The 25,223-nt window shown below is 41.0% G+C and overlaps 1 protein-coding gene across 1 annotated transcript in view; it reads right to left on the reverse strand.

The window, feature by feature from the left end:
• SPAG17 (sperm associated antigen 17) overlaps positions 1 to 25,223 on the reverse strand; it is a 235,322-nt gene that overhangs the window by 147,337 nt on the left and 62,762 nt on the right. Inside the window, exons 4-10 of the mRNA XM_043575965.1 lie at positions 21,091 to 21,222; positions 10,080 to 10,266; positions 8,336 to 8,530; positions 5,887 to 6,068; positions 1,560 to 1,721; positions 343 to 415; positions 25 to 137 (exon numbers count right to left, since the gene is read on the reverse strand). Coding sequence (XP_043431900.1) covers positions 25 to 137; positions 343 to 415; positions 1,560 to 1,721; positions 5,887 to 6,068; positions 8,336 to 8,530; positions 10,080 to 10,266; positions 21,091 to 21,222 — 1,044 coding nt within the window. The remainder of the gene's footprint in view (positions 1 to 24; positions 138 to 342; positions 416 to 1,559; positions 1,722 to 5,886; positions 6,069 to 8,335; positions 8,531 to 10,079; positions 10,267 to 21,090; positions 21,223 to 25,223) is intronic.

Consider the following 25,223-nt stretch of genomic DNA (forward strand, 5'->3'; position numbering starts at 1 on the left):
AAGCCTCGGCGTCTATCCACCTACCTGTTCCAGCATACAGTGCAGTATCAGGGGCACAGAAATGAATTCTTCTGGAATTGGATTCAGCAAGTCATTGTAATATCTCATGTCTACTTCAGTTGTGAAGACGAAAGCTTCTGTAAAATATACAATATGTCATTCCTCACTTAAGATGTGTTCTCCATTTCTTCCATCAAAATTTGATCCATAAATTCAAACTATGACCATGCACTAATAAATGCAGGATGTTTAGGTGGAGGGATGTCTGAAGGCAATATGGAGGCTAGTCAGTATTCCTTAAAGCCCCAGCTCACAATGTTGGTTTTCAGGTTTCATACATGCCTGATGGTGGGGCTTGGGGTTCCTCATACTGTGCTTTCTTCTTGCCAGGGGTTGGAGCAACAGGTTGTGGAGCCTAAAAGAAGTAGTCAAAAGAAATGACTGAGGTATCCAGCTGAGAGATTCTTTCATCAAATGCTGGCGTGATGGGGTCTGACGGGATTCTGAGATTGTATATTTACGTTCACACCACATAACCATTGGCTAATATTAGGATCAAATGAAAGGGTTTTGTCTGAGGGAGGGAAGAAGTTAATGGTTAATGGACATTTTTCAATTTTCCCTAACAGAGCCCAATGAGCAATTGCCAGGAAAGGGATGGGGAGACAGGGCACTGGTCCCTGGGTGACTCAGAATCATTCCACCCTCCCTTTTAAACTCCGTCAGTGGTCCCCCATAACCTTCAGGGTACAACCCAAACTCTCTAACTCAGCACCAGAGGGCATCCTCCCCCTGTCTCTTTAGTAGGAGTTCGTGTTCTCCATTTTGCACATACTACCTGGGAGCACCTACCAGGTAGTATGGTGGTCCTGGCTTGTGACCCACCCTGTGGTCCTGGCTTGTGAGCTAATACTTCTTTCCTTTGGCCCTATATGTGTGTACATCTTTGCCCCTTTCTTGAGAATACCTTTCTGTCCCTTCCCCATCAGGCTTTCCTGTAGACAGTTCACACGCAGCCTTCACCCACATCACTTACCCTGCTGGGTGAGGCTTTCCCGACTCCTCCCTCTCCCCTTGCTGCTCCTCTCAAGATCAGATTGGGTGCCATGTTTTAGTGTTTCTACCGCAGCCCGAGCTGTTCTCACAGCACTCATCATGCTCTGTTGAAACCACTGTTAACGTGACTGCCATCCTCCTTAAAAGTCAACCTCAATGAGGAGGACAGGGGATGAGTCTTGGTCATTATTTTAGGTGCTAAATAAACAATGTGATTAACTTATCAATATCACTCTTTGTTTCAGGTGTTAATTATTGTGCCAGGGGCTAAAAGTGAGTGCAGGTAGTTAGGGAGCTTCATAAAGTCCTGACCACATAGGTGTCCTTTAGACTGTGTTTGGGGAGCTCTCCTTGTTCCCACTCTTACCTCTTAAATCCCAGAAGGCCGTATTTCCTTCCTACAAGTATTTATACAATTTTTCCTTCATACGTTTTACAAATGTGGCAATTAAGTTGTTCAGTTCATCATTCAGCCCGCTGAAGACATTCCAGGATGTGCCTACCTCAGTAACTGACATGGTTTCCAAGAGAGGTTTCTCACTAACCACTTGTGGAATATTTATAAGCTGCATGCTTTCCAAATAGTGTTGGTGTTGCCTCTTCCAATCCAGGGTGTCATACATCAAACAGGCAACATTTTCAAAAATTTCAGTACCCAATTCCAGCTACAGGTGAGAGAATTAATGATAGTTAATTATTAGCTTTATGTTGTTGGAATCGATGTATGGTTTGTTTCTCTCTTAACAACTAAACCAAGCACATCCCCAAACCACTGAATACCAGCCATGGTGAGTGAGTCTTTATTTGTTGAACCCTTCTTGTCCGTCTTGTTCACCATAATGTGGAATGTTCCCTTTGGAGGGCCTTATGTCTAATACCGTAAGAATATAATTAATGCTTCAACTAAGTGAAAAACACCCTGTTCATCAGTTTCTGTGACATGGCGCATTCTCTGATGTCTCAGTTTCTAAAACACCATATTGGATAGGTAACTTCAATATCTGTTCTGTGCTACCATCAGGGGGAAAAAACCCTAAGAAATAGATAGTCCACAGTTTCTGTATATAATACCCATAAGTTTTGTTATTTAGAAAGCAAGCAAGTAGTAGATCAGATACCCCTATTACCTGGGCTTTCATTTCTAGAACTGGAAAAGCACTGTTATCACTAGGTGTGCCTACCTGAAAACAAAGAAGAATTAAGTGGGCTCATCTTAGCTCTGAGTTACAGAGGTAAGGTAGAATGAGATAACTCCTTGGGGGGCTAGTGAATCACAGTCTGGCGGGAGTCCAGAGAAGTGCTGAGTTCTGCCCATCTTCAAGGCAGAGTTGCCAGTCTGGGATTCACATGCCTACTGTATGACTGAACATTCTTCAGTTAAGCTTCAACATGCTACTCTTTGCCTAAATTCTGGCACAGAAACACAGTTTTTGCTTGTGTTTATAAGAAATATGGTAAGACTTCTGCCTGATGATCCCTTACCTTAACTAGCTAATTCATTTTTAAATAAAACAGCAAATCGCATGCTAAAAGCCAGAAAATTATGTCAGCAACCCAGGTCTTAACTTGAGATGTTGCAGATGTCTTACGTGAGCAGTTAGCACTTCTTGATGGGCATTTATTTGATGTAAAGCTTTCGTTACCTTGGTTCAGCAGAAATATAGCCGACTTGTTTGCAGACAAAGGTACTAATGCTTTCCTTCTTCCAGAGAGGAAGAAGACTCGTTGGCTGGCTTCTGCTTTGGATATGAGGCCATTACCAACTTACACATATAGCTGAGTGTGTGACATCATGTGTCCATACCATGTATTTAGTCTACTTCTATGAGAAGTAGATTTAGTACTCTTGGGTTTCTCAGGTGATCCAAACTTTAATGTGAACATTGTCCTTCGATATGAAACCTTTCTTTTTGAACCCAAGTCCATTACCAAACCATTTTCAAGGCTCTCTTTCTCTATCATCCTCAATACTGGGTCATTCAGCCAGTACAAATGGTACCTTATAAAGGCATGTATGGACTCTAAAAAAACTACTGCAATTGGACCCAGACCACAGCTCTGGCATGAAGAAGATATTCAATAAATACTTGCAAACTGATTGATAGGAGATCAGTGTGTCCAGCTGGGCACCCTAGCCATAAGTGGCTCCCTAGACAACCGAATATTTTCATTCCTGACTGTTCCTTTCAAGGCCTGACTAGACATCCTCGGTGTTAACGTTCTAGTTCTGAGGTCAGGAATGTTCTAGTATTTCAAGTGAGATGATACTATTTTTTTAACATAAAAATTTCTGAACTTTAATTGCCATTTAAATTATCCTACTCTATGTTTTAAAGAAGTAAAATAGTCTGTTCATTTTCTTTAAAAATGGAGGGATTAAAATCTTCTAATGAACAGAAAATCGTGGACACTGGAGGAGGAAGCAGGGTTCTGGGTCTTTTGAAGCTGTGATTAGGTACCTTGGTGTTTACATCTATGTGCTGAAGATCAATGGAATGTACTCTACTTTGGGTTCAGTACATTTCAGCTCTTCTCAGTCTATGCCTGGAGGGTGAGGAAATCACAAAGAAGAAAGCCCTAACTAGAGCAAGAGTGAAAGACAAGTGGTCTGAAGCTGCCTTGGAAGATGCTTTTTACTGCCTCCTCTGAATTATGGCTCAGGAATTATATCTCCTACACCTGATTGAACCAAAAATGTATGCAAGTTCTTGAGAGGTTATGCAACCAGGATGTGGCCCAGATGACAGGAAGATTATTTCTCCAACATAAATTTGTAGATGTGGGTTTTTGTTAGGCATAGATTTTATGTTCTTAGGAGAAGAAAAGGTCTATTGGAGAAAGAGAGTAGGAAGCTGGCTTTGAGGTGGGGTTTCATGGATATCTAGAGACATAGCTTCTTCCCCAAACATATCTCATACTTGTTGGGTATAATCCAGAATTCCCATAAAATAGGAGGGAATGATCATAGTATTACATTACTTGGAATGCCAACATCTCCAGGGTAGAGAAGCATATTGACCAAATTTGGCATGAAACAGTACAGGACAGAGGGCAGTGGATTCTTTTCTGAACTCAGGTTTAGGAGGCAGAAAAGTGAAAGACAAAACAGGAAAGATGGAGATGTCTAGATGAAGGGGTGGAAAGAGGCCACGCCAAGGGAGTTCGTAGCAACCAGTTTTGCTTAGAACAACTCTGCCTTCAGCCACAGATTCTCTCTAAGGTCAGCTTCATCTCCATATATAGGTCAGGGCTAATATTTATTCTTACAATTGGCAAAGTCTCAGACTTCTGTGTTCTATTTCTACAATTATGACATTTCCTGCTTTATGTTGACAGTCTTAATCACTCAAGCTGATCTACGCATTGTTACTTATTCCAATCTTGTCCACCCTTCAAAGTGCAGATGTGGGCCTTCCTCCTCAGTGTTTTTTCTTACCATGTGCACATCCATGTCAAGACACTACAGTCAGGGACTCTCACAGTGAGAGATATTTATGCTCCAACCCATGACCATGGGCAGCCTATCCTTTGACTTGGAAACTGTTCCAGGCTTCAATATTACTCTCCTTTTATACAGTTTTCTTTTTTTTAGCTATCCATACTCACTGTGCACAGACACCCACGGACCCCCTGTATCCTGCTTTGCCCAGCTCCCTTTAGAGCACTCACTTGGTGTCATCACTCCCCAGGACTCTGCTTTCCCTAGGAATTCAGCTCCCTTGATGCTGAAATATATCACCCTGCAGGGAATTCAGCACTTCTGGGCCCCTGTTTGTGGGAACAGGGGGTCGGCCAGAGAGAGACTGGAGAAGTTTTCTGTGATAGGGATGCTTGGATATCTTCCACAACATCCGTGAGAAGTAGTCACTCAACCTTCTTTTATTTATTTATTTATTTATTTTTAAAATTTTTTTTTTCTTCAACGTTTATCTTTATTTTTTGGGACAGAGAGAGACAGAGCATGAACGGGGAAGGGGCAGAGAGAGAGGGAGACACAGAACCGGAAATAGGCTCCAGGCTCTGAGCCATCAGCCCAGAGCCCGACGCGGGGCTGGAACTCACGGACCACGAGATCGTGACCTGGCTGAAGTCGGACGCTTAACCGACTGCGCCACCCAGGCGCCCCAACCTTCTTTTTTTTTTTTTTAAAAACCGTCGTGTATCTAGCCTTTGCTATTACTTTTTGATACACCCCATTTCTTCTTTTTCTAAATTATTCAGAAACTTAGAGTATATTTCACCTAGCTGAGCACTTGAACACTGCTTCTCTGTTTCATGGTTTTGGCCATGCCTCTGCAAGATCCTCAGTAGCAGGGGCCAGTAAATGCTCTCGGAAAATACTTGTTAATTGTTGGGGTGGGTCCAAGTTATCCCATTAGGATAGACCCTGTTGGCCAAATATATTGAAAATTCACTTTTGGCAATAAAATTAAGGGCCTAGAAGAGCAATGTTTGGGACTGACATATGAAAAAAAGGAAGATAATGTAATTTGAAAAAAACTGTAAAATTTACCATTTTCACAATTAACACACCATATATTGAAATTCTACTGCCAAGAACACGTTAAAAGTACGAGACAAAGCCACATGCCACCAAATAGAAGAATTACCTTCCTTCATCTCTGTCTCCATCTTATTCTTTGCCATTAATCCATATACTAAAAGCTAAAGACCCAGGCTACAACCATCACTGGACATTCCGTGGAGTCTATCCCAAAGCCATGTGCATAGTCAATTCACAGTGAATGTCGGTGGAATGAGTGGATGTGATGAATGGAACCACACTACCACATGGCCGAACCATTCACTCTCACTAATGCGTGTACTAACCATCATCTCGCTGTCTGCCCAGTCAGAAGGAAAGTCATCTGCCTTGACCACGTACTCCAGTCGAGCAACATCAAAGAGATTTGTTTCAGGTTTCTCATTATTCAGGATTGGTTCCAGGTATTTCCAGAAAATGTCAAGTTCTTTTATGGCATTCTCTTTCTTCAGGTTTTCAGCCTTTATGTCTAATCATAGCAACATGTTAACACAACAAGATGAGAATGTTGAATTTTTTCCCACTTTAAGTGGACATGGTGGGTGACAAGCATTGAAAGGTGTCTGTGCGGTATCAGAAAAGGCAAATAAACAAACATAATTTTGAGAAGCTTTTGGACTTGGATTATAGAGTTATGAAATCAGAGGATTTCACTTCTGAAATTGATATTAAACCCGAGCTCATCCCACCCCTTCATTTGACACTTGAGGCCCAGAAACCTTATGGTAAGGTCACACATTTGTGGAGCTAAATATGCTCGAGATATCCATCACCCTTAGAGCTCATCTGTGTAGGAGCAGTTTTTCTGCCAAATCACTGTTTGACCATCTTAGTGTGTTTGTTTCATAATGGGTTAGAAAAGCTGGCGATCCAATTCTTCCTCCCACATGGCTAAAAATAGACCATGTCAATGATTGATGCTTCAGGTAACTTTTGGTCACATTCAAATAGCTAGAGCCTTCTCTGAGCATTTATGCTCTGACTGTAAAATAATGACCGATTCCCATAAAGTTACACACGAAATTTTGCCTATAATATTTATGTTTATTACACCTATAACTAAATGGGTTCTGCTACTAAGATGTTATTCTACTATAAAGTCTATTTTTCTGTGATTCTATTTCTATATATTAATTTTTTTTTTTTTTGTAGAGAGGCTACAGACTTATGGGACATTTTCTCACTGGCTTCAATAATAAGTTATTTAATGTTACAACTATGCTTTCAGACAGGAGTATCTGGGTTTGAATCTCACCTCTTTTCCTTAATAGCTGCCTCAAGGCTGAGAGTCCTTTTGGTAAAATGGAAATACAGATCCTACTTGACATATGATGAGGATGGGGTTGTATCCCAATAAACACATCATACATTGAAAATTTGAAAGTGCATATAATACACATCATAGCTTAGCTTGGCCTACCTTAAACATGCTCAGAACACTTACATTAGCCCTACAGTTGGGCAACATCATCTAACACAAAGCCTATTTTGTAATAGAGTGTTGCAAATCTCACGTAATTTATCGAATACTGTACTGAAAGTGAGAAACAGAATGACTGTGTGGGACAGAATGATCGTCGGCGTATCGGTAGTTTTCCCTCGTGATTATGTGGAAGACCGGGAGCTGCCACCATCCAGAATCACAAAAGAGGATCATACAGCATGTTGTTAGCCCAGGAAAAAAAATAAAAATTCCAACTTCGAGGTAAGGTTTCTTCTGAATGCAAATCTCTTTCACACCATCGTAAAGTTGAAAATTTGTTAAGTCCAACCACTGTGAGTTGGGGACCGGCCATAATAAAACACACTTCTGAGGGTGGTTGTAGCAACTATAGAAATCGATGCACTTAAAGCCCTTAGCACTGAGCCCCGTCCCGAGGCATCTGCCCAGTAAATGGTGACTCTTATTATCATCAGTGGTAGAAATTTCTCATGTGGAACAGCAGAATTTCAAAACATAGTGTTCTAGAAATTGGGATGTGGTTATACAACATATATAATATATAATATAATCTGTAATCCCTATACAGATTACAAAATGCTGTGCAAATGGTATTATTAGTAAATAACAATAAAAGCAACAGAAGGTGGCAGAAACTCTTGGACTTTCAGGTCACGCAGGCTTACACAGAATCCCTGTTCTATCGCTAAAGGGTCCAGTGACTTTCAGTTCCCTTCCCACAGCGGCATTCTGGCACGACTCCCTTGGATGAAGATCCCGTGACTCCAAATGTGTGAATGGCAGTGTGGTAGGGCCTTCACTCTATAGCTTCATAGTCTAAGGCTTGGAAGATAGAGTGCTCTCTCTGATTTATCACAATAAGCCAGAAGCAAAACACACCAAGAATCCAAAGCTATGACCTCCCGTGGGCCATGTCATGCCTGTGGCTTCTGGAAGAACCCATTAGCTACAGTCGATCTTTTCTAGCCCACACTTCAGGTGAAAGTTCTAGATGAACTGTCCCTGAGAAAGGTAGTCAGATAACCAAGTCTTCCGACCCACAGTCCGTGTTCTCTGTGGCTACACAGGGGTATAAAGAGAATACAATCTTAATTCGTAAAATTTACAGCACCTGCCTAGGGCAAGCAGCATAAACAGCGAATCAGAGCCTTAAAAGGGTTTAACAATGAATGTATTATTGCATGACTATTTTTTTGGACAGAAAAATCTATTTGTACTTTACAGACAGTGGGTGATACTGAAAGATTCAGCGGGTTGTGTAGCAGACTGCATACCTTCTGGCTGAAGAAGAACTTCCTGCTGCTGGCTAACTGTTGCCAGGTGTGTCTGCAGAGGCTCATAATTCTCTGAAGATATTTTAATCACGCTGCTTATGGGAATGCCAAGCTCAGTCATAATCGCTAATAGCTGAGGATTGTTGAAGCCCACGACTATAATGTAATGTTGGGCACCATCATCTGGCTCATCGTCTGTTCAAAATACCATAAAAAAAGAGCAGCCGTCATTTTAAAAGAGAACAGGTTGCACTCAGCCAGTTCAATGGCTACATACATTATGCATGCGTTTATAATACCTCCGGCTTGCCAAAAACAGTCCAGTTGGCCGGAATGCAGTCATGTTGACTGGTTTTCATTATTACCCTTCCAGTGAAAAGGCTGTGGCCATTTTACAAAATATTAAATCACTTTTGTAAATGAGATAGAGTCATAATAGAAGGACAAACATACGTGGGGCCTGTGGTCATGGAAAATGTGTGCTCGGGTTTTTGTAAAAAGAAAAGGTTTAGGCTGTGGGCTGTAATTTGGGGGGGGGGGGTTCAACCTCTTTTGAGCAACATCTGGCTTTACTCCTGAATTACGAGTGGCTGCAGCTTTGTGGTATTTTATAAGTAGAGGTGTTTACAGGAGAGGGAAATATCGAATATGGACATGCCCCCTACCAAAGTATTCTGTGTATTTATGTCAATAGGTGTGAATGCTGAGTATGGGTTACGTAGCAATTATATACTTATTGCACTAAATTTTTAAAATATACGTTGTGCACCCTCCTAAATGTCCCTCCTCTGCTTAGCCCTCATTACACTGTTTTTATTAATGTTAAAATATGAGTTTATCCTTGACTGTGAGATTCTGAGGGGTAAAAATAATTGTTGTACTTTAATATTCATGCCAGATGGTATGTGAAAACATTAAATCCCACAATAGCCTGTGAAGATAAATTTACAAATAATGCAGCATGCACAAACTTTTCGTTTTTAAGCAATAATTTTTCTCCTATCACTAAACGAATCAGTGTTGATATTATCTACCGAATCCATAATATCATAGCTTCTAGGTCTAGTGGATTTAGAGCAGAGATACGCCAGGAGAGGCAAATTGATAAAGGATGTAAAGGCCTGCCACCTCGTTTGAATGCAATGCAAATAATAACAGGAAGCTCCATCTGGGTTCAAGTGATGGTGGCAGTGAATTACTCATAGGCTGCACGGGTCAAACCAGCTTTATATCAATAATCAAAAATGAAAGGAAATTCTAGTTGCCCTAAGAGAAACTAATAGCAGGAGAAGCTGAGGTCAGGTCAGGAAACTGTGTGCTCTGTGTGAGTCCCAAATTCACTGGTCTGATTTTATCGCCACCGTATTTCACTCATTACAACACTTTCTAGTTTGTTAGCCCAGTCACTTTCTAGTTTGTCTCATAATTATGTCTGACTTTTTAAAATGCCCCCAACAAGGTAGGAAGCTATTTGGTGGTAGCACACTCAGCTCGTGACTTCCTATTCGCATTATGACAATGTTGCCCACAGCAACAAGACCTGAGCTAAATAAATATTTGCTGAAAACACAAATGAACTGCTACAGAGCAATATTTTTCGATTAGGGTATCATGGGTAGTGTGTGATTTGTGGTTTCATAAAGAGTGAAAGATTAAGCATCGTTATTGGAATGCTTTCTCAAGCTAATTTGTAGATTGGAAGGCAGGAAGGGAAAGGTAGCCCACAGGAGGGCATGTCACCGACCAATGTAAGGTCTAGCGTCATCGTCTTCCCCTCTCCGTTTTAGCTGTGTGGTCTTCTTCACCGCTGTGTTCGCCTCAGGAGGATCCTTTCCCTTCCCTTTGGCAACCTTGGCACTTGAGGACTTCTTCTCCTTGGGAGATTTTGCTTTCCCTTTATCCTTTTCTATCTTGAAACGATCTTCTATTACCTGGAAAAAGAGAATACTTTTTCTCCAAATCATATAGTGTGCAAGCAATGGCTTTTCTACGGTTGGGTTTATTTCATTCAATTGCTTGTTTACTCATTTACTTTTCATGTATTCATTCTTCAAGCAGGATAGTGGCAATCCCAGGTTGGGCCTAGGTTGGGATAAGGCACATATCCTATGAGGACTGAGGGGTGGGTGCCAGGAGACTGTTTACACAAGTGGTCTTCTAGAAGAGAATTCATCCTAAGGGAGAGTCAAGCATGGGCATATAAACTACCACAGTTGTCGGGGGTAAGGCGAGTGGGGGATTCAGAGTACCTCATGATGGCAGTATCTTAGGTTTATCTTGCAGCCTAACCCTGGGGAGTCTCTGTGCGAGTCTTAGAGAGAGGTTGTTTGCTCATTAAAAATAAAACAAAACACGGGGTGCCTAGCGTCTCAGTTGGTTAAGCATCCGGCTTCGGCTCAGGTCATGATCTCGCTGTCCGTGGGTTCGCGCCCCAAGTCGGGCTCCGTGCCGACAGTTCAGAGCTGGGAGCCTGCTTCGGATTCTGTGTCTCCCTCTCTCTCTGCCCCTCCCCTGTTTGCGTTCTGTCTCTCTCTGTCTCTCTTATGACTCTCTCTGGGTCATAAGGTGGCCATACGGAAGATCCAGAATATGCTTCTATTGCTTGTTTTTCCCATAATCAATGCAATTGGAAACAAAAGAAAATTATTGTAGCAGCATCTGGGCTCTGTATTTTCCTGAGGTTATGAAATCAAATTTGAAAAACTCCATTCTAAAACATTAGAGACAGAAGATATGTTGTTTCGGCGTCCGGCTAACAGAATGTAACACAGAAGGGGAGAGAAGCATTTCTCTACTCCATGTGTCTTCTGGATGTCGAGGGTTCCAGAGAACAGTGTAGCTTTGGCAGCCAGAAGAAGCGTCAGAGGTACCTATGGATTCTCCATGCAGGCCTGGGTCCTATAGCTCTACTGGTAGGGAAACTCCCCCTCCTCAGCAGCAGAGGGAAGCATCAGGAAAGGCTGTAGATGTCACTACTAGCCTTGGGTGGAGGCAGCCAGGAGTGCACAAGGTAAGGTGCAGAGGTCTGAAAAGCCCCAGCATTTCATTCTGCACCAGATATAAACTGGTGCATAAAATATGGCGGGGCTTGTCCCCTTGAGCTCCTAGTCTACTGGGGTAGAAAGAGGAAAAAAGCACATACAAAAATAGGTAAAAATATAACAACAAAGTTCCATGACTTTTATGAAGGATAAAACCCAATGTAGTCATAGGCACGCAGTTGGGGAAACCTTTAAGTGGGTGACGGAGGACCTTTCTGAGGAGGTGACATTTGAATGAAGACCTGAAAGATGAGGAGTCTTCCACATGAGAAGCAAGAAAAAGGCAAAGTGGATGCCACAGGTGGGGTTGACAAGTTCGTATTTTATTAAAAATGCAACGGGAAGACCACAGAGAGTTTCAAGCAGAGAAGTACTACGATTCGTCAAGATAGGGAACAGGAAGTCTAGGAAGGGAGTCTCTAGCGATGGTCTAGAAAAGACCTAATAGGGACTTAGATGATAGAGACGTTGGAGCAAGAAATGGCTTTTACTGGAGGTAAGCAAACTTTTCAGAAAATCACGTTAACTTTGAGATGCCCCAAAATGTCAGGAGGCAGGCAAATACACACATTCTCCTCTGAGAAGAGAGATATGGCTGGAGTCACATGTTTGGATGTGGGTCACATATACATAGTGATGAACTGAATGGAAGACACGAAATGCCCTGGGTGAGCGTTCTTGAGATGTTAGTGGGTAAGTGAGCGGCAGGAGAGTATGAGGTCCAGGTGTGTATGTATCTATGCCAAGTCAGGAGATGTGTTTGCAATCTGATGGAACGACCCAGTAGAGAGGGAGACACTGCAGATATGGGGGAGGCTAAAGTCCTCGAGGAGGTAAGGTGGGAAAAGATCAAAAGAACATGCCAACTTCCTTTCATAGGAAGAGAGGCAACTTCTCAGTTTAATAAGAGCAAGAAGGGGGTTGGCTGAGTGTGGGTTCAAGAGAGCGAGAGGTCTCGATGGTGCTGAGGGAACGTTTCCGTTTTTTCAGGTGAAGGGTGAGGCACGGTTACTGGCCGAGCACAGGCAGGTACGAGGGAAGAGGTTTTGAACAGAGACTGTAACATGAGTCGTGTCAGAAACTGGGAGGTCAGGCTGACTGAAGAAATATGGTAGAAATCCCTGCCAGTGTTGAGAGCTTATTGGAAATTTTAAGATTGTTAATTTAAAATGAAACCAGAGCACAAATCAGTGCCCCTGAGTCCAATTAGCTCAGAGGCATTGGCGAGGCTCATGCTGGAGCTCAAACAGCCACACTTGGATGATGGTAAATCTACTGAAGTGAAACACTCCCGTGCAGCTCCTTGGTGGACAGTGAGCCTTGCCCCAGAGGACTTGCCCCAAAGTCCTAACTTTGCCATCACAATCTTCCAGAAACTTCCACAACTGCAATTTTAAATAAAATCTCAGGGTGAGCTTTAGAACGGAAAAGAAGAAACTGTTTCAGGTGACATTATTCTAAAGTTCACCCAGAAGACTAAACATTTATATAGTCATGCATCCATTCATTTATCCTGTCATTCCAAACAAATACTGCTGAATACAGAGGAAGTTTAAAACTAGTTTCTTTATCCTTTTCCTGTTAGGAGGGCCCTCTAGCCCTGCTGGCTTTCCTAGGGGTGTTTGGGAGCCTGTGTAATGACATAGTTCCCATCCCAACTCTTTGGCAAGGTTGGAGTTCTATAAGGTAAAGAACTCCCTGAGCCCTTTCTTCTGTAAGGTTTCTTGGCACCCCAGAGAAGGCAGGACTGATCACAACCAAAATTTAAAATAAGCAATAAAGTAGAGAGACTTAGCTGTGTGGTATGATAGGTGCTTTCCAGACATCATCATCTTTAACTGGTTCTCAAAATGCAGCCTGCAAGATGAGTAATTTTGTTCATGTTGGATAAATTAAGACACACGGTTTGCCCTCAGACACTGCTATGGAAGAGACACAAGCCAGTTTAACCTCAAACCCTAAATTCATTTTATTTCTGTGGTCCTGTTAGGCCATAGAGATGGTCTGTCTTTCTACTGTGTCTTTCCAGGGGCTAAATAATACTATTTCCTGGATGCTCTTTTGATTCTCCATAGCTCTCCCTTCCCCACCCATTCTTCCTGTTGAGTGCTGAAATTATCAATATTTACCTCCTTCCTTTTACAAAAGAATCTAAAAAATACCTATAAATCCTGATTCATTTCTTGAAAAAGCTTTTTTTAACTATAAAAATCATCATTATTGAAACATTTGAAAGAATATAGCGATCTAACAAAAATCACCAGAGAAGATGAGTGAAGGAGATATTTAACGCATTCTTTCAAATCAGGTTTATGCGCCGTTATAACATCATTGTTATTGTTCTCTCTATACAACTCAGTCTTCTGCATTTTCCTTTATCAATGATGCATCTTCAATTGGTAGAATTTCAAGAAGAATTACTACATTAAGAATTTCCCAAGTAGAGCAACTATGTATGTACTTTCCTGGTGCAGAGACATCATACGGCAGAGGACAAAGCTAATGGAAGTACCCAGGTTATTCTGGCTTCCAGATCCAGGCAGAGAAATCCTTGGTGGATTTCTGAACATGGTGCCCTACCCAGTCCCTTCTGCTTCCCCATGTCTGACTCTAGCTGTCGTCTACCTACTTTATCCTATATTCCCTCTGTTCCTCACGCCTCCAACCCTCCATACTTGAACTGAACCAGGACAGTCTCTTTGTCCCTGAGATTCTTGACAATGTTGACTGCTTGGGCCGCAGAATTCTACTTTGGTCAAAAAGCAAAATATCCTTTTCTACCAAGCCCCCATCATAGCAAAATCACCTCCTGTCTTCTTCCCTTTTCTTCTATTCTCTCATATCCTGAGTAAGCTCCTCCCCCTATGAGTATATGCCTTGAGATCCGGGGCTAGGGGGTGGCAGGAAGTGAACCAGATTAGCTGAGCATTCACCAGAGTTGACCCCTTCCTAAATCACAAACTGAAATTTGTTCACACCAACTTTTCTTGCTTGCTTCTGTGTATTGCAGCTTGCATAATCCCATTCTATGGTCATCTGCACAAAACGTAACTCAAGAGGGAATCCTTGCCAACTCAAGACAAAAACTAGGAGGGGGCGTATCCAAAAGTCCCCTCTTTCCACCATGTTTGGGGAAAACATGTTCCCCAGCATATGAAGGAAAGGTCAAGTTCGTTACAGAGTCCATTTTCTTTAAAATGCAGTGTGCACAAAAAGCATCTGGATGCCTCCTACTGTGAGAAGGCTGTGGATAGGCACAGAGATTTCTTAACTGGCTAAGCTACATAGCAGATGTGAGGCTCTTGTTTTAGCAACAACCAAAGAACTATTAGCATTTCGCATATTTAGTTGAGTATCAAGTGGCACTTACCCCGTGTCCTCAATCTTGTTATTCTCACTTTTTAAGAGGGAAAAACACAAAAACTGTCCCTCTCTCTAACAGGGCAACCTAATTATTTGATGCTTCCAAATATTTTAGATTGTATTTAACTTTCTAAATGACTCTTGATGTCAAGATTCAAATGCCTTCAAATACCGTGACAGGTATTTGTTATGTTATCACAATAAAAGGGAACCAAGTGGTAAAAGTCAGTGGAACTGCTGGTAAATAGCTCTACTTCATCTCATTTTTATAGGTAACAGCACATCTAGATTTGTGTGGTACTTTGTGATCTCACATATGCTCTATCGTCAGATTCCCACAATACTATTGTTAGGGATATAGATAAGAAAACATGCTCATGGCAGTTAAGTGACTAAGTCATTCTTATTACGTGGCTTATGAGAAACTAGGTCTGTCTTCTGAATGCTACTTTAGTTCTCTTTCAAGAGATCACCGTCTCACAAGCGAACTATTTTATTGGTTACAGATGATAAGAGAACAATAGGCGGGCTGAAAGAAATCTATGCAGTCAGATACGTTTGAGAGACAGTAGATTAAACAATATTAAACAGATTTATTTTCACAAAACTCCTCTATCTTTAATAAGCTAATGTGCTGTTAAATCTCTAAGAGTTCTGTATAACACACAGTGATTTCCAAGTTCTTTTGACCAGGGGGGCCTTTTTTTTTTTTTTAATGAAAAACTGGGTCTAAATGGTTCTAGAACTTACTTTGGAAACACAGGTAATGGACTTTGAGGCCATATTAATCCATTTATATAAGCCAATGCTAAGGAAATTATCCAAAATATAAAGAGTTCTATACTATAAAGTTGTTCATCACATTACTTATTATAAAAATATGGAAATAACTGAAATGTTCAATGATAGAGGAATGGTTAAGAAAATTATAGTAGTCAATAGAATATCCTACAACCAATAATAATGATAGGTGTGGCTGCTGTGGTAATAAGTAAAATTATGATATATTTTAATTTACAACGATTATGTAAAGGAACAAATTCACAGAAAGAAAAAAAAAGAAACATATCAGAATGTTAACATTACTTGTAGTAGTGTTACGGCATTATGAATATGTTGTTTTTTTCTTTTCTATATTTCCTATATATTCTTTCCCTTCTGCTCTTCTCCCTGCTCCCCTGACAAATAGAAAATATAATGCATGGGGTCGAGTTAGTTGCTTACTTTTCTAGGGAGCTGCTGTTGTGTAGAAGACATAAGTCCAGGAATGTAGTGGGTTTACTTGACCAGATAACGCAATCTTCAGAACCCTGCGGAATGTCCTGGGGTGCCATATTGCCATTTTCAGAACTGGAATCCACAGAATTGGAACGTGGACATTTTCTATGACTGGTGGCAGTGAGGGAGTGGGTCTGATGTCTATCTGATTGTCTGTCTCTTGCAGGATTCTGTGTGATTCAGAGGCATTAACAGTGGATCAGCCGGTGTTGTTCCAGAAGGGCGGAGAGAGGGGTGAGGATGTTTGGAATAATCTCAGGGAGTTTAGTTCTAAGAGATTTTCCCAGAGACCAGGTCATTTCCGGGCAGTGGGGCGGGGCCAGAAATGAAATCAGAATTCCCTTGGGAATTGGTGGTTGGTGAGCTCTGTGTGGACTTTGTTTTTGGTAAGCGTTGTTCCTTTCCTTGGCTTGTCCTCACACTTTACCTCGGGATGTTGTATGTGATGTAATTAGTGGGACCAGACAGTTGTTGGTAGATCACTGAGCAAAGCCATTGATCCTACAGGGAAATACCTTAGGGCCAGCACTCTTGACTGTGGGCCAAGGGTGCCATTTTGCACAGCTAAGGAGACACATTCGGAAGGTGTCTGTACGGTGGTTAAGAACATAGCGTCAGATAGTTTTGGATTTGAATCCCAGCATCACCTCTGAGTAGCTATTTAACCTGGGGAAAGTTACTTAACTTTTCACACCTTCAGTTTTCCCATCTGCAAATCAAGAATAATACTCCGTACCTCATAAAGTCATTTCAAAGATTAAATGATATAACATGTGTAAAGAGCTTAGTATAATGCCAAAGAGTCAATAACGGTAGCTAAATATTATCATTAGCTGTTATAACTACAGCTGCTCATATTTAAAGTTACTATTCTCTTCTAAATATGCGTGTTTCTTTACATTTTTTCCTGAAATCCATAAACAGTTTTCATTAATTAAAAGCATTCCAATGAGGAAAACACTTCTTTCTACAGATCAGTTAGCCAGGGAGTCATTTATTATTTACCCGGAATTGCTGAATTTCGTAGCTCTTTGGATGCAATGGTTTTGTTGGTAGTACCCTCATTTTGATAATCCTGCTTCAAAGAATTCCATCCAGTTAGTGAGGCAAGTTATTCCATTCCTGAAACCACACGGGTCCCTCTAAACTGAGTTCCTGCTCTTCCTCTGTTTGATTTCTCAAAATAGTTTTTGAAGATTTTAACCACAACTGAATCAAAACTAACCAGCCTGTAATTTCCTGGCATGTCCCTCTGGTCTTTCTTTTAAAACAAAACACACACACACAATGGCATTACGTTGGCTGGTTTCCAGTGTTTGGGGGTTTCAACTGGAGTAAGCTGTAAAACGTCTGTGAAAGTTACCCTAATTTCTCTTCGTGCCTCCTTTGGAGCGGGCTCTGGGTTGTTTGTGGCTTCCTCATAATGCCTTATCAAATGTAGGTGCTTTTAATTTTGAGTTGTTTTAAGAAAGGTCTACCGGTACCATCGCTCCATGGTTCTTAACTGCCTTCTCTCCAATTCTAGTTCTCTGGAAAATAAGGCAAGTACTTCTCCTAAGTAGAGAAGCCAGAAAGAGAAAGAATTGTTCTGCTTTTACACAAAAAATATGCTGAAAATATCCAAGAAAATATGGACTGGTTATTTGCATCCACAAATGAAAAGCACAGTTAGAATATATTTGGATCTTTTTCTAAACATATGCAAATTTTCCAAACTAGACTCAGAGGCATAGGAAGACCAGACTTACTTTGGCCGATTATTTAAATGGTTATTATTGTTTTTTTGTAGTATAGGCATTTTTCATCTCTTTTTGATGATTAAAGGTTTTAGCTGAATTCTCGATATATTTTAAATATATTCACAATAAAGTCTTTTGGTTTTGAATAAATGTTTATCATTAATATAGACATAAAACTTGGAGTGAAAAAAAAGTAAAAAACGTGAACAATGCTATAATATTCAGATAGATTAAATTAAAACACGGATCGGAATACAAACCCCAAATAATTTATTTTAAAATGATAATGAACATTATGATATATGTGTGCCTCGTACATTGTTTCTGTAAAGTTTGTTTCAATAAGTGTTTGTTAAGTTGATGAATTAAAAACAGACTGACAATGACAGATCTAAAAACACAGAATAAATGCTGAGATAATCATGTATGCAAGGAAGAGTCATTTCTAAACAAAACTCTCAGATTTTAAGATACAACAAAATCCGATTTAGGGTTAATTGTATAAAAGAGTCTTTCAGAATTTCTGAAATTCTAAAATTTATTTAGAGAAACACAATATATTTTCTTCATGATATGCAGATTTGGATGTAGCCAACAAGGTGTTTCCAAATAGATCAGAGTTTTTAACTATTTTTTACTTCATTGCAGTTACAAGCAGGCATTTGCTTTTCAGAAATGCCTTCAAAACTGCTCCTTTAAGAAATATCTTCCCTTGTATTATTTTTTATGCTATTAATTAGCCAGCAAGCTTTCTTCAAGGACAAAGCAAACGCATGATAAGCATAGCCCATGCTGAAGTGCTAGAAATTATTAAAATCAGTGCAATCTACAATAATGATATTTTTACCGTATTTGGCATCTGGAACTATATTATTCATCACTTACTTTTTTTTCCACCACTTATTTCTAAGAAAAAATTTGGGTTGATTAAAACAGGATCAAATATATAAGGGGAATAAAGGACAGGGACCTAATTATATTAGTTATTTTTGTCCATATCTTCTCCCTAGTATTTTTGGTTAGTTCCCGCTCTGGATATTTTTTTGGCATTCGTTTTTAAAAATACAATTCTGAAAATTCAAGATAGGAGATACAAAACACAATTTGGGTTGCACAGTTTTCGGCAATATATTCAGCATTTGAAAGGAAACACCTACGTAGATTTCTTATTGCTGTTAAAAAGCTCCCCTTCTAGGAAATCTCAGAATCTCAGCCTGGGTTCAGGAAAGAGGAAGAAACTGGAAGTCTTTTCTTTTTTGCATTTTTCTCATCCACATCCCACAGCATGGGTCAGTTTTATTTACTTTATACTTATTTTAGTTTTCTGCCCAAGTTGCTGGCTGAGAAGCATTAACCTCAATTGTTCTAACTGACTGGTTGGGTGGTAGTGTTGAAATGAATAGAGATTATATCATCCCTCAAACAACTCTGTTCATCTGGCCTTTACCAAGAGTATTTTCTGGAGAGTACTCCATTCCAATCAGTTTTCATCAATTTATTTAGCACTTACTCGTATGGTTGCAACTGAGAGATTTGGGACTGGTGTTTTGGGAACCCAATCTAATGAAGACATCAGATTAGACTATGTAATTGTTGGCTCTTGATTGCTCAGAGTTCTCTGAATGCCTCTATTACATCTATCTATCTATCTATCTATCTATCTATCTATCTATCTATCTATCATCTATCTAAAATTCAAGCCCGCATTCCTTTAGACTTTTGAATTTTCCAGCAATAAACTAAGATTATTTGCGCATCTTCAGAACCTCACAGCTGTATTATTATAGTTCACATTTCAAAGAAATGCTGAGGAAAATCACTGCAGAAATATTTTTATATTACTTCTAGCTTTAAAACTTTTTCCTGAGCTGCCAGGATATTCCATTTACTGTTACTTAAAATCCATTAACTGAAAACTAAAGCTTACTCTGTGACAAACGATTGCTGACTTACAATAGTTGGCAAACAAGTAAACTGATCCCCTTTAGCACATTAGGTATATTTGTAGGTGCTGCGGGAAAGCACAGAGAAAACAGAAAGCACAGAGATTTTCACAGGACTCACAGTCTACTTTTTATAATTCATATTCCCAAGTGACATTGGAATTTAAAAAGGCAAGAAAAGATGTTTCTATACTAGCTTCAAACTTTCCAGTTTTTCTTCTGCCAAGTCTTAATGACCCCGAGTATTTCTGAAGGCACAAATGTCCTGTACATGATGAAAAGAGCTTCAATAGATGGAAAACTAGACCATCACTTGTGTTCCTATGAGTAGAATTTTCCCGGGAACAATGTGTGCCCCTCTAATAAGATGTTATATGGGGAATCTGTTTGAAAAACATAAAGCCCTATTCTGCAAATATAAGGTGGCATTATTATTTTTTTTCCTACAATTATCCTGTCAAGCATCCAATTCAAATAGGAAACCTAGGTTTGGGGGTCTTGCAAAGGTGAGAAAGGTATTACTGGAACACATTCCCTCTTCTCTTTCTTCTTCCATGAACTGATTTTACCTCTTCCACTCAGGGGCATAAAGATACAGCTTACATGTAAATCCATTTCATGTATACATGTGTACACACACACACACACACACACACACACACCACATGTATGTACAGAAGCGTTCGGCTTTTTGGAAATCTCAGCATGATTTGGAAAATAAGAAAAACATCTCTTATTCCGAGTAATGATAATAACAAATGGATTTGAACCTAGCATCGTTTTGCTAAAGGTATTTCAAAATATTTTTTTTTTCAGACAAAAATATGAATCTTTGGAAAACGCACAGATTGATTTCCATAGGCAAATTAAATGAGAAGTCTACATGTGAAGAAGTAATCAAGCGTATAATGGGGGGGGCGTGATGGATTGCTGCTGAAATGTTCAGATTATTACGAAGGTGCAGATGCAGCCTGCCATTTTAATAGGAACTCCTACTGAATATTAGAGAGAATATTTTAAACGGTTAGACCCTGACTTTGTGGGGTTTTTTTCACATTACGTTTACTTCTCCTGACTCTGTCTCACCTTGATTCCCTTCTTTGTTACTAGCATGTAAGTAGACTACTCTAAAATCAAGCTCAGGCACATGCCCTGATTATTGTCTGATTTTTGCACAAGGGAATTTATTTTTAATGGGTCTGTCTTTGAGAAAATATAATTCCTCCAACAGATCTTTGGATGGCCTTTTTCTTAAGTTGTCCAGGCGACAGCTGAATGTGCTAGGTAACATTTAATGGAAGGCTTACGAAGAGAGGAAGTGTCCCTGGAGAAAACTGACTCCATTTTATGCCCTGTTTGCCCTCTTTAGAAGACCCAGCGTCATACAGTACCTTCTTTTCGTTTTCCCGTCTCTGCTGGTCCTTAAATTTAATCTGGAGAAGCTGAAATTTCAAGAGTTTCCCTATCAGTGGTAGGGTTAATTTCTCTCCACTGTCCATAATTGCCTTTGCTGCCGTTAACACCTAGGAAGAAACACATTAATGGGAAAAGTGGCATTTTATAACCTTTGGCACAGTCTGTTGGTGACAAAAGATGAAATGGTATTTCAGTTTTGCAATATTCATCTTACTGCAAAGGTGCCTCACTGCTGGCCAAAAGAATTAGAGCAAAATACCCCATCGCCATCGAGAGGGGCATTTATCTTCTACTTTACATAAATTGGGTTGTCTGAAAATGCACTTATTTTTCCAATAAGGCAGAGAGTGCTTCCCACAATGCTGCGAGACTCAGACTCCCCAAAAAGGGGTAGAGGAAAGATATGCCAGGGCTCCATTCTGGATGACTGATAGGTCAGTTTCATGCTACAGAAAGTCTATTGTTTGGCGTAGCCGATAGTCCAAGCTGTCAAACTTTGACTTATTACAACATTATGAATTAAATAGGGTTTTATAATAATGGAAATAGCTATGTTAGCAATCTTTTATTTCTTGGTGACCAAATTCAAATGCAAGATAAAGACTGCTTGACGCAGAGGCGCCATATGAACGTTTCTCCCCCGCCCCCTTGCAATTTAATGTTGATCCTGTTGGTATGCAGCCTAATTGGGGTGAAATGAGGTTATTGAGTTTTCTTTGGGTGACGACAGCCACTAGGAACATACAGCTGTATTGTCCAGATGTGTGGCACTGACAGCCTGTTTTATGACTGCGCTTTTTACAGCTTGTTTCCTCTAAATTTCACACAACTCTCTAACATCTGGGGCCTTTTCCTTGGAGCCCTATAACCACTTTATTTACTGCAAAAAATAAAATCATGTAAAATATACCATAAAAAGTTGTTATGTGTTTCTCTTTATTCATGTTGTCTCCCTAATAAAGTTCACCTCTGCCGGAAGCACTGTCACAAAAGTAATCTGGTCAAAGTATTTTTCGACTTTTGTTTTTAGGCAAGCATTAAGATTTATTTATAACCTCGAGATGAATTAGGTGTTACTAAAATGTTCTGACACGTTGCTTTTCTCCCCCCTTTGGAGCAATTACTCCTCGGGGCGCATATGGTGTCAATTTCAGACCCTCTGTCTCAGACAATGACTGCGCGCACGGCATCTCATCGAGCTGCGTCTTGTCTGAGGTTCATACCAGCTCTTGGTCAGGGCTTTCCTGACCGATCCGGTTCCTTATGACTCTCCACTTTGCCAAAGGAAATAGCGGAAAGAAAGGGAGAGGACTATTTTGCTTCTAACTGCAGAAGGCCCTGTGGATTATTCGATGCCAAAACGTAACTGGACCTCTTAGAGACTACATTGGGGTTTCCTGTGTTGCATCGCAGAAGGGGAAGGCCAGGGAAAGGACTCTCTTAAAGCTGCTATTTCTGAAGACCAAAGGAACAAACCAAGTGTCAGAAAGCTTTGTGTGTGTCTAAGCAAACACCCCTCCGTGGAACAGAGTGCTTTGCTTCTGATGGCAGTTCTGGTCCTGCTAACACGATTTAGGGGAAGGGACATGACGGCTGTGATTTCTGGGAGCAGGAAAGCATAAGGGTACACCTGCAGGGCCTCACCGTTTAATGATGACCAGATTCAAGAGGGAAGGGAATCCTAAGGGGACAGAAGGTCACACATTTACTGTAAAACGAAAGCTGTCCAATTGGGTCCGGCCCCCAGGATAGATGTATTTGGTTTGAAATGACATTTTTCAATACCCGTTAAACAGCGTGCTGACAATCAGGCTGTTTTGTGACATCTGGCTCAAAATATACAAATTTGGGTTTTGAAAACTCACAGCAGTCTAGTATGGGGTGTGTTCCCGGTAACACAAGTATAATGACAGCATTGAAGGGAAGTCAACACTGGAATGGGTTACCCCAGAGTGGTGTGGAGTCTCTCTTTCTGATGACCTGTGAAAACAGGATATTTACCTATGTCTGGGATGTTTTGGGTGAAACCTGCCTGGCGTCACGGTGATGGATGGGATGTCTCTAAAGTTGCTTTCTAATCCCGTGTCTCTATGAGTCTATGACTGTTACCTCACTGTGCTAAAATGTATTCAAAGCACAACAAAAACGTCCCGAGGGAAAGGTATTTTGCAGACCATAAAAGCTATTTCTGGTCCATCTAAAACTGTCTGTACAGAGCTGGTTTTAAAACAAAACTCTGGCATGGCATCAAAATAACATGCTATCCTACTGTGCAACGGGGAGATTAGTGACCAGAAGTGTCACTGGAATTGCCAGGTTCCTGTGTTCTCATGCTGCATGTACACACAGTGAAGATGAGGAGTGGCAGGGCGAGGCAGCACTGAGCCCCCCACACTGCCCATGGAGCTTCCTCCCCCGGAACAGCCCCAGGGCACCCATGCAGAGGCAGACTTCATGCCCACAGGGCAGGGCAGTGCATGTGGCCACAGGAGCAGTGGCAGGAACCAGCATGCCGGTCCTTCTCTCTGGGGCTGCTCAGAGGGGACTTGACCCCCGCACATGCCATTTTCTGTGGGTGTGTCCCCCCTAAGGGAATGACAGTGAGAATCCTTGGGATAATTAATGAAAATGAAAGTCTCTGCTGAGCTCAAAATCTGAGGCTGGAAATTTTGATGGTATGTGGTCACCCCCCTCCCCAGGAGAGGCAAAGCAGGGAAGATGTTTACAAATTAATTTCTACCGAAAACTCCTTCTTGTCACCCTCCATAACTCACAGTTCTCCCCAATCAGGAGTCAGTGGTTTGGTCTCCGATGAAAAACAAACCCGTAGAGGGCCTGTGTTCGATGGATGAGTCTTTGAGGAAAGAAGAAAAAAAACTGCATTTGGAAGGAATGCAAACTTTTCACGGAACATTCCAGGGAGGCTTTCCTTCCTCACCTTACTTGTGGTAATTGAAATAATAATCAAACCTTCAACCTTCCATTATCGTAAAGGCTGCTTGTCCAGTATCTAGTCAATGTATGTGTATGTATTTGTGTGTGTATTTGTGTGTGTGTGTGTGTGTGTGTGTGCGCGCTGGGGAGGCATGCAGACAAGGGTTGTAGGTATTGGGATGATAAGGGATACGACAGAAAAGGGGAGCAGTGAGCTGGTCGGGGCTGGGGAATATTCAGACAAAAACCGGAGCTTCCAGAATGAGGCAGAACAACAGTCCTAAGTGGGTTAAAACCTGGGTACTCATCAAGCCGAAATACCAAATAAATGAGCCTGGCATGAGTCAGAAACTTAAAAACAAGTCTTATGGGCAAATGAGACTCATTAAAATGGAGGAAAACTGTTGCCAGGCGAGGCCTGTATGTGTCTCCTGGACCTACTCAGGCCAGGTCTCGGGGCCTGCCAGGGCTGCAGCACATCCAGACCAGCCTTACCAGGGGTGCTCGGTTCTGGGAAAGATGGTGTAAGAGGAAACTTAGCTTGGGAGTGCAGCTGAGGGAAGAAGACACATTTGCATTGAACTGTGTGCAGATCGTATCTGGAGGGTAGATGCCCTTTGTCTGTTAGAAAATTTGAGATTCTGAGCATACCAAGAAATAAAAAACACATCCCTCTTTATCACCGACCTGGCTCAGAGACTTATGTCATATTGACTATCTAATGATCTGATCCAACAAAAATATATCAAATGAGCCAAATTCTTCCCTTGCCTGGGGATCAGGCCCACCCACAGACACCAGTGCCCTCCCTTCTCCCCTTCCAAACGTCCTCTCCGGGCTTCCTCCCACATTAGTAGTAAGCACAGCATCTGCCGGCACAGGAGTTAGAACTACTTCAGAGGTTCCCATAGAAACCAAGTGTATGCATGTGTACAAGTGTCTACATAGGCGTACGTATAAACACATATGCATACGTGCCTATGTATGTGTACATGTATATATGACAGATGACGGATGGATAGACAGAGAGATAGATAGGTGATAGACACAATTTCATGAGGTCTGCTGCCTGGTTTCCCCGGTAAGCTTACAAGAAGGCACACGGAGCATCTTGAATCATTGCCTAACCTGGTCATGCTCAACGCAGGTGAGTTCTGAGGAAAGGTAAAGATTT

Source organism: Prionailurus bengalensis, chromosome C1 (genome assembly GCF_016509475.1).
Source record: "Prionailurus bengalensis isolate Pbe53 chromosome C1, Fcat_Pben_1.1_paternal_pri, whole genome shotgun sequence".
Lineage (NCBI taxonomy): Eukaryota > Metazoa > Chordata > Mammalia > Carnivora > Felidae > Prionailurus > Prionailurus bengalensis.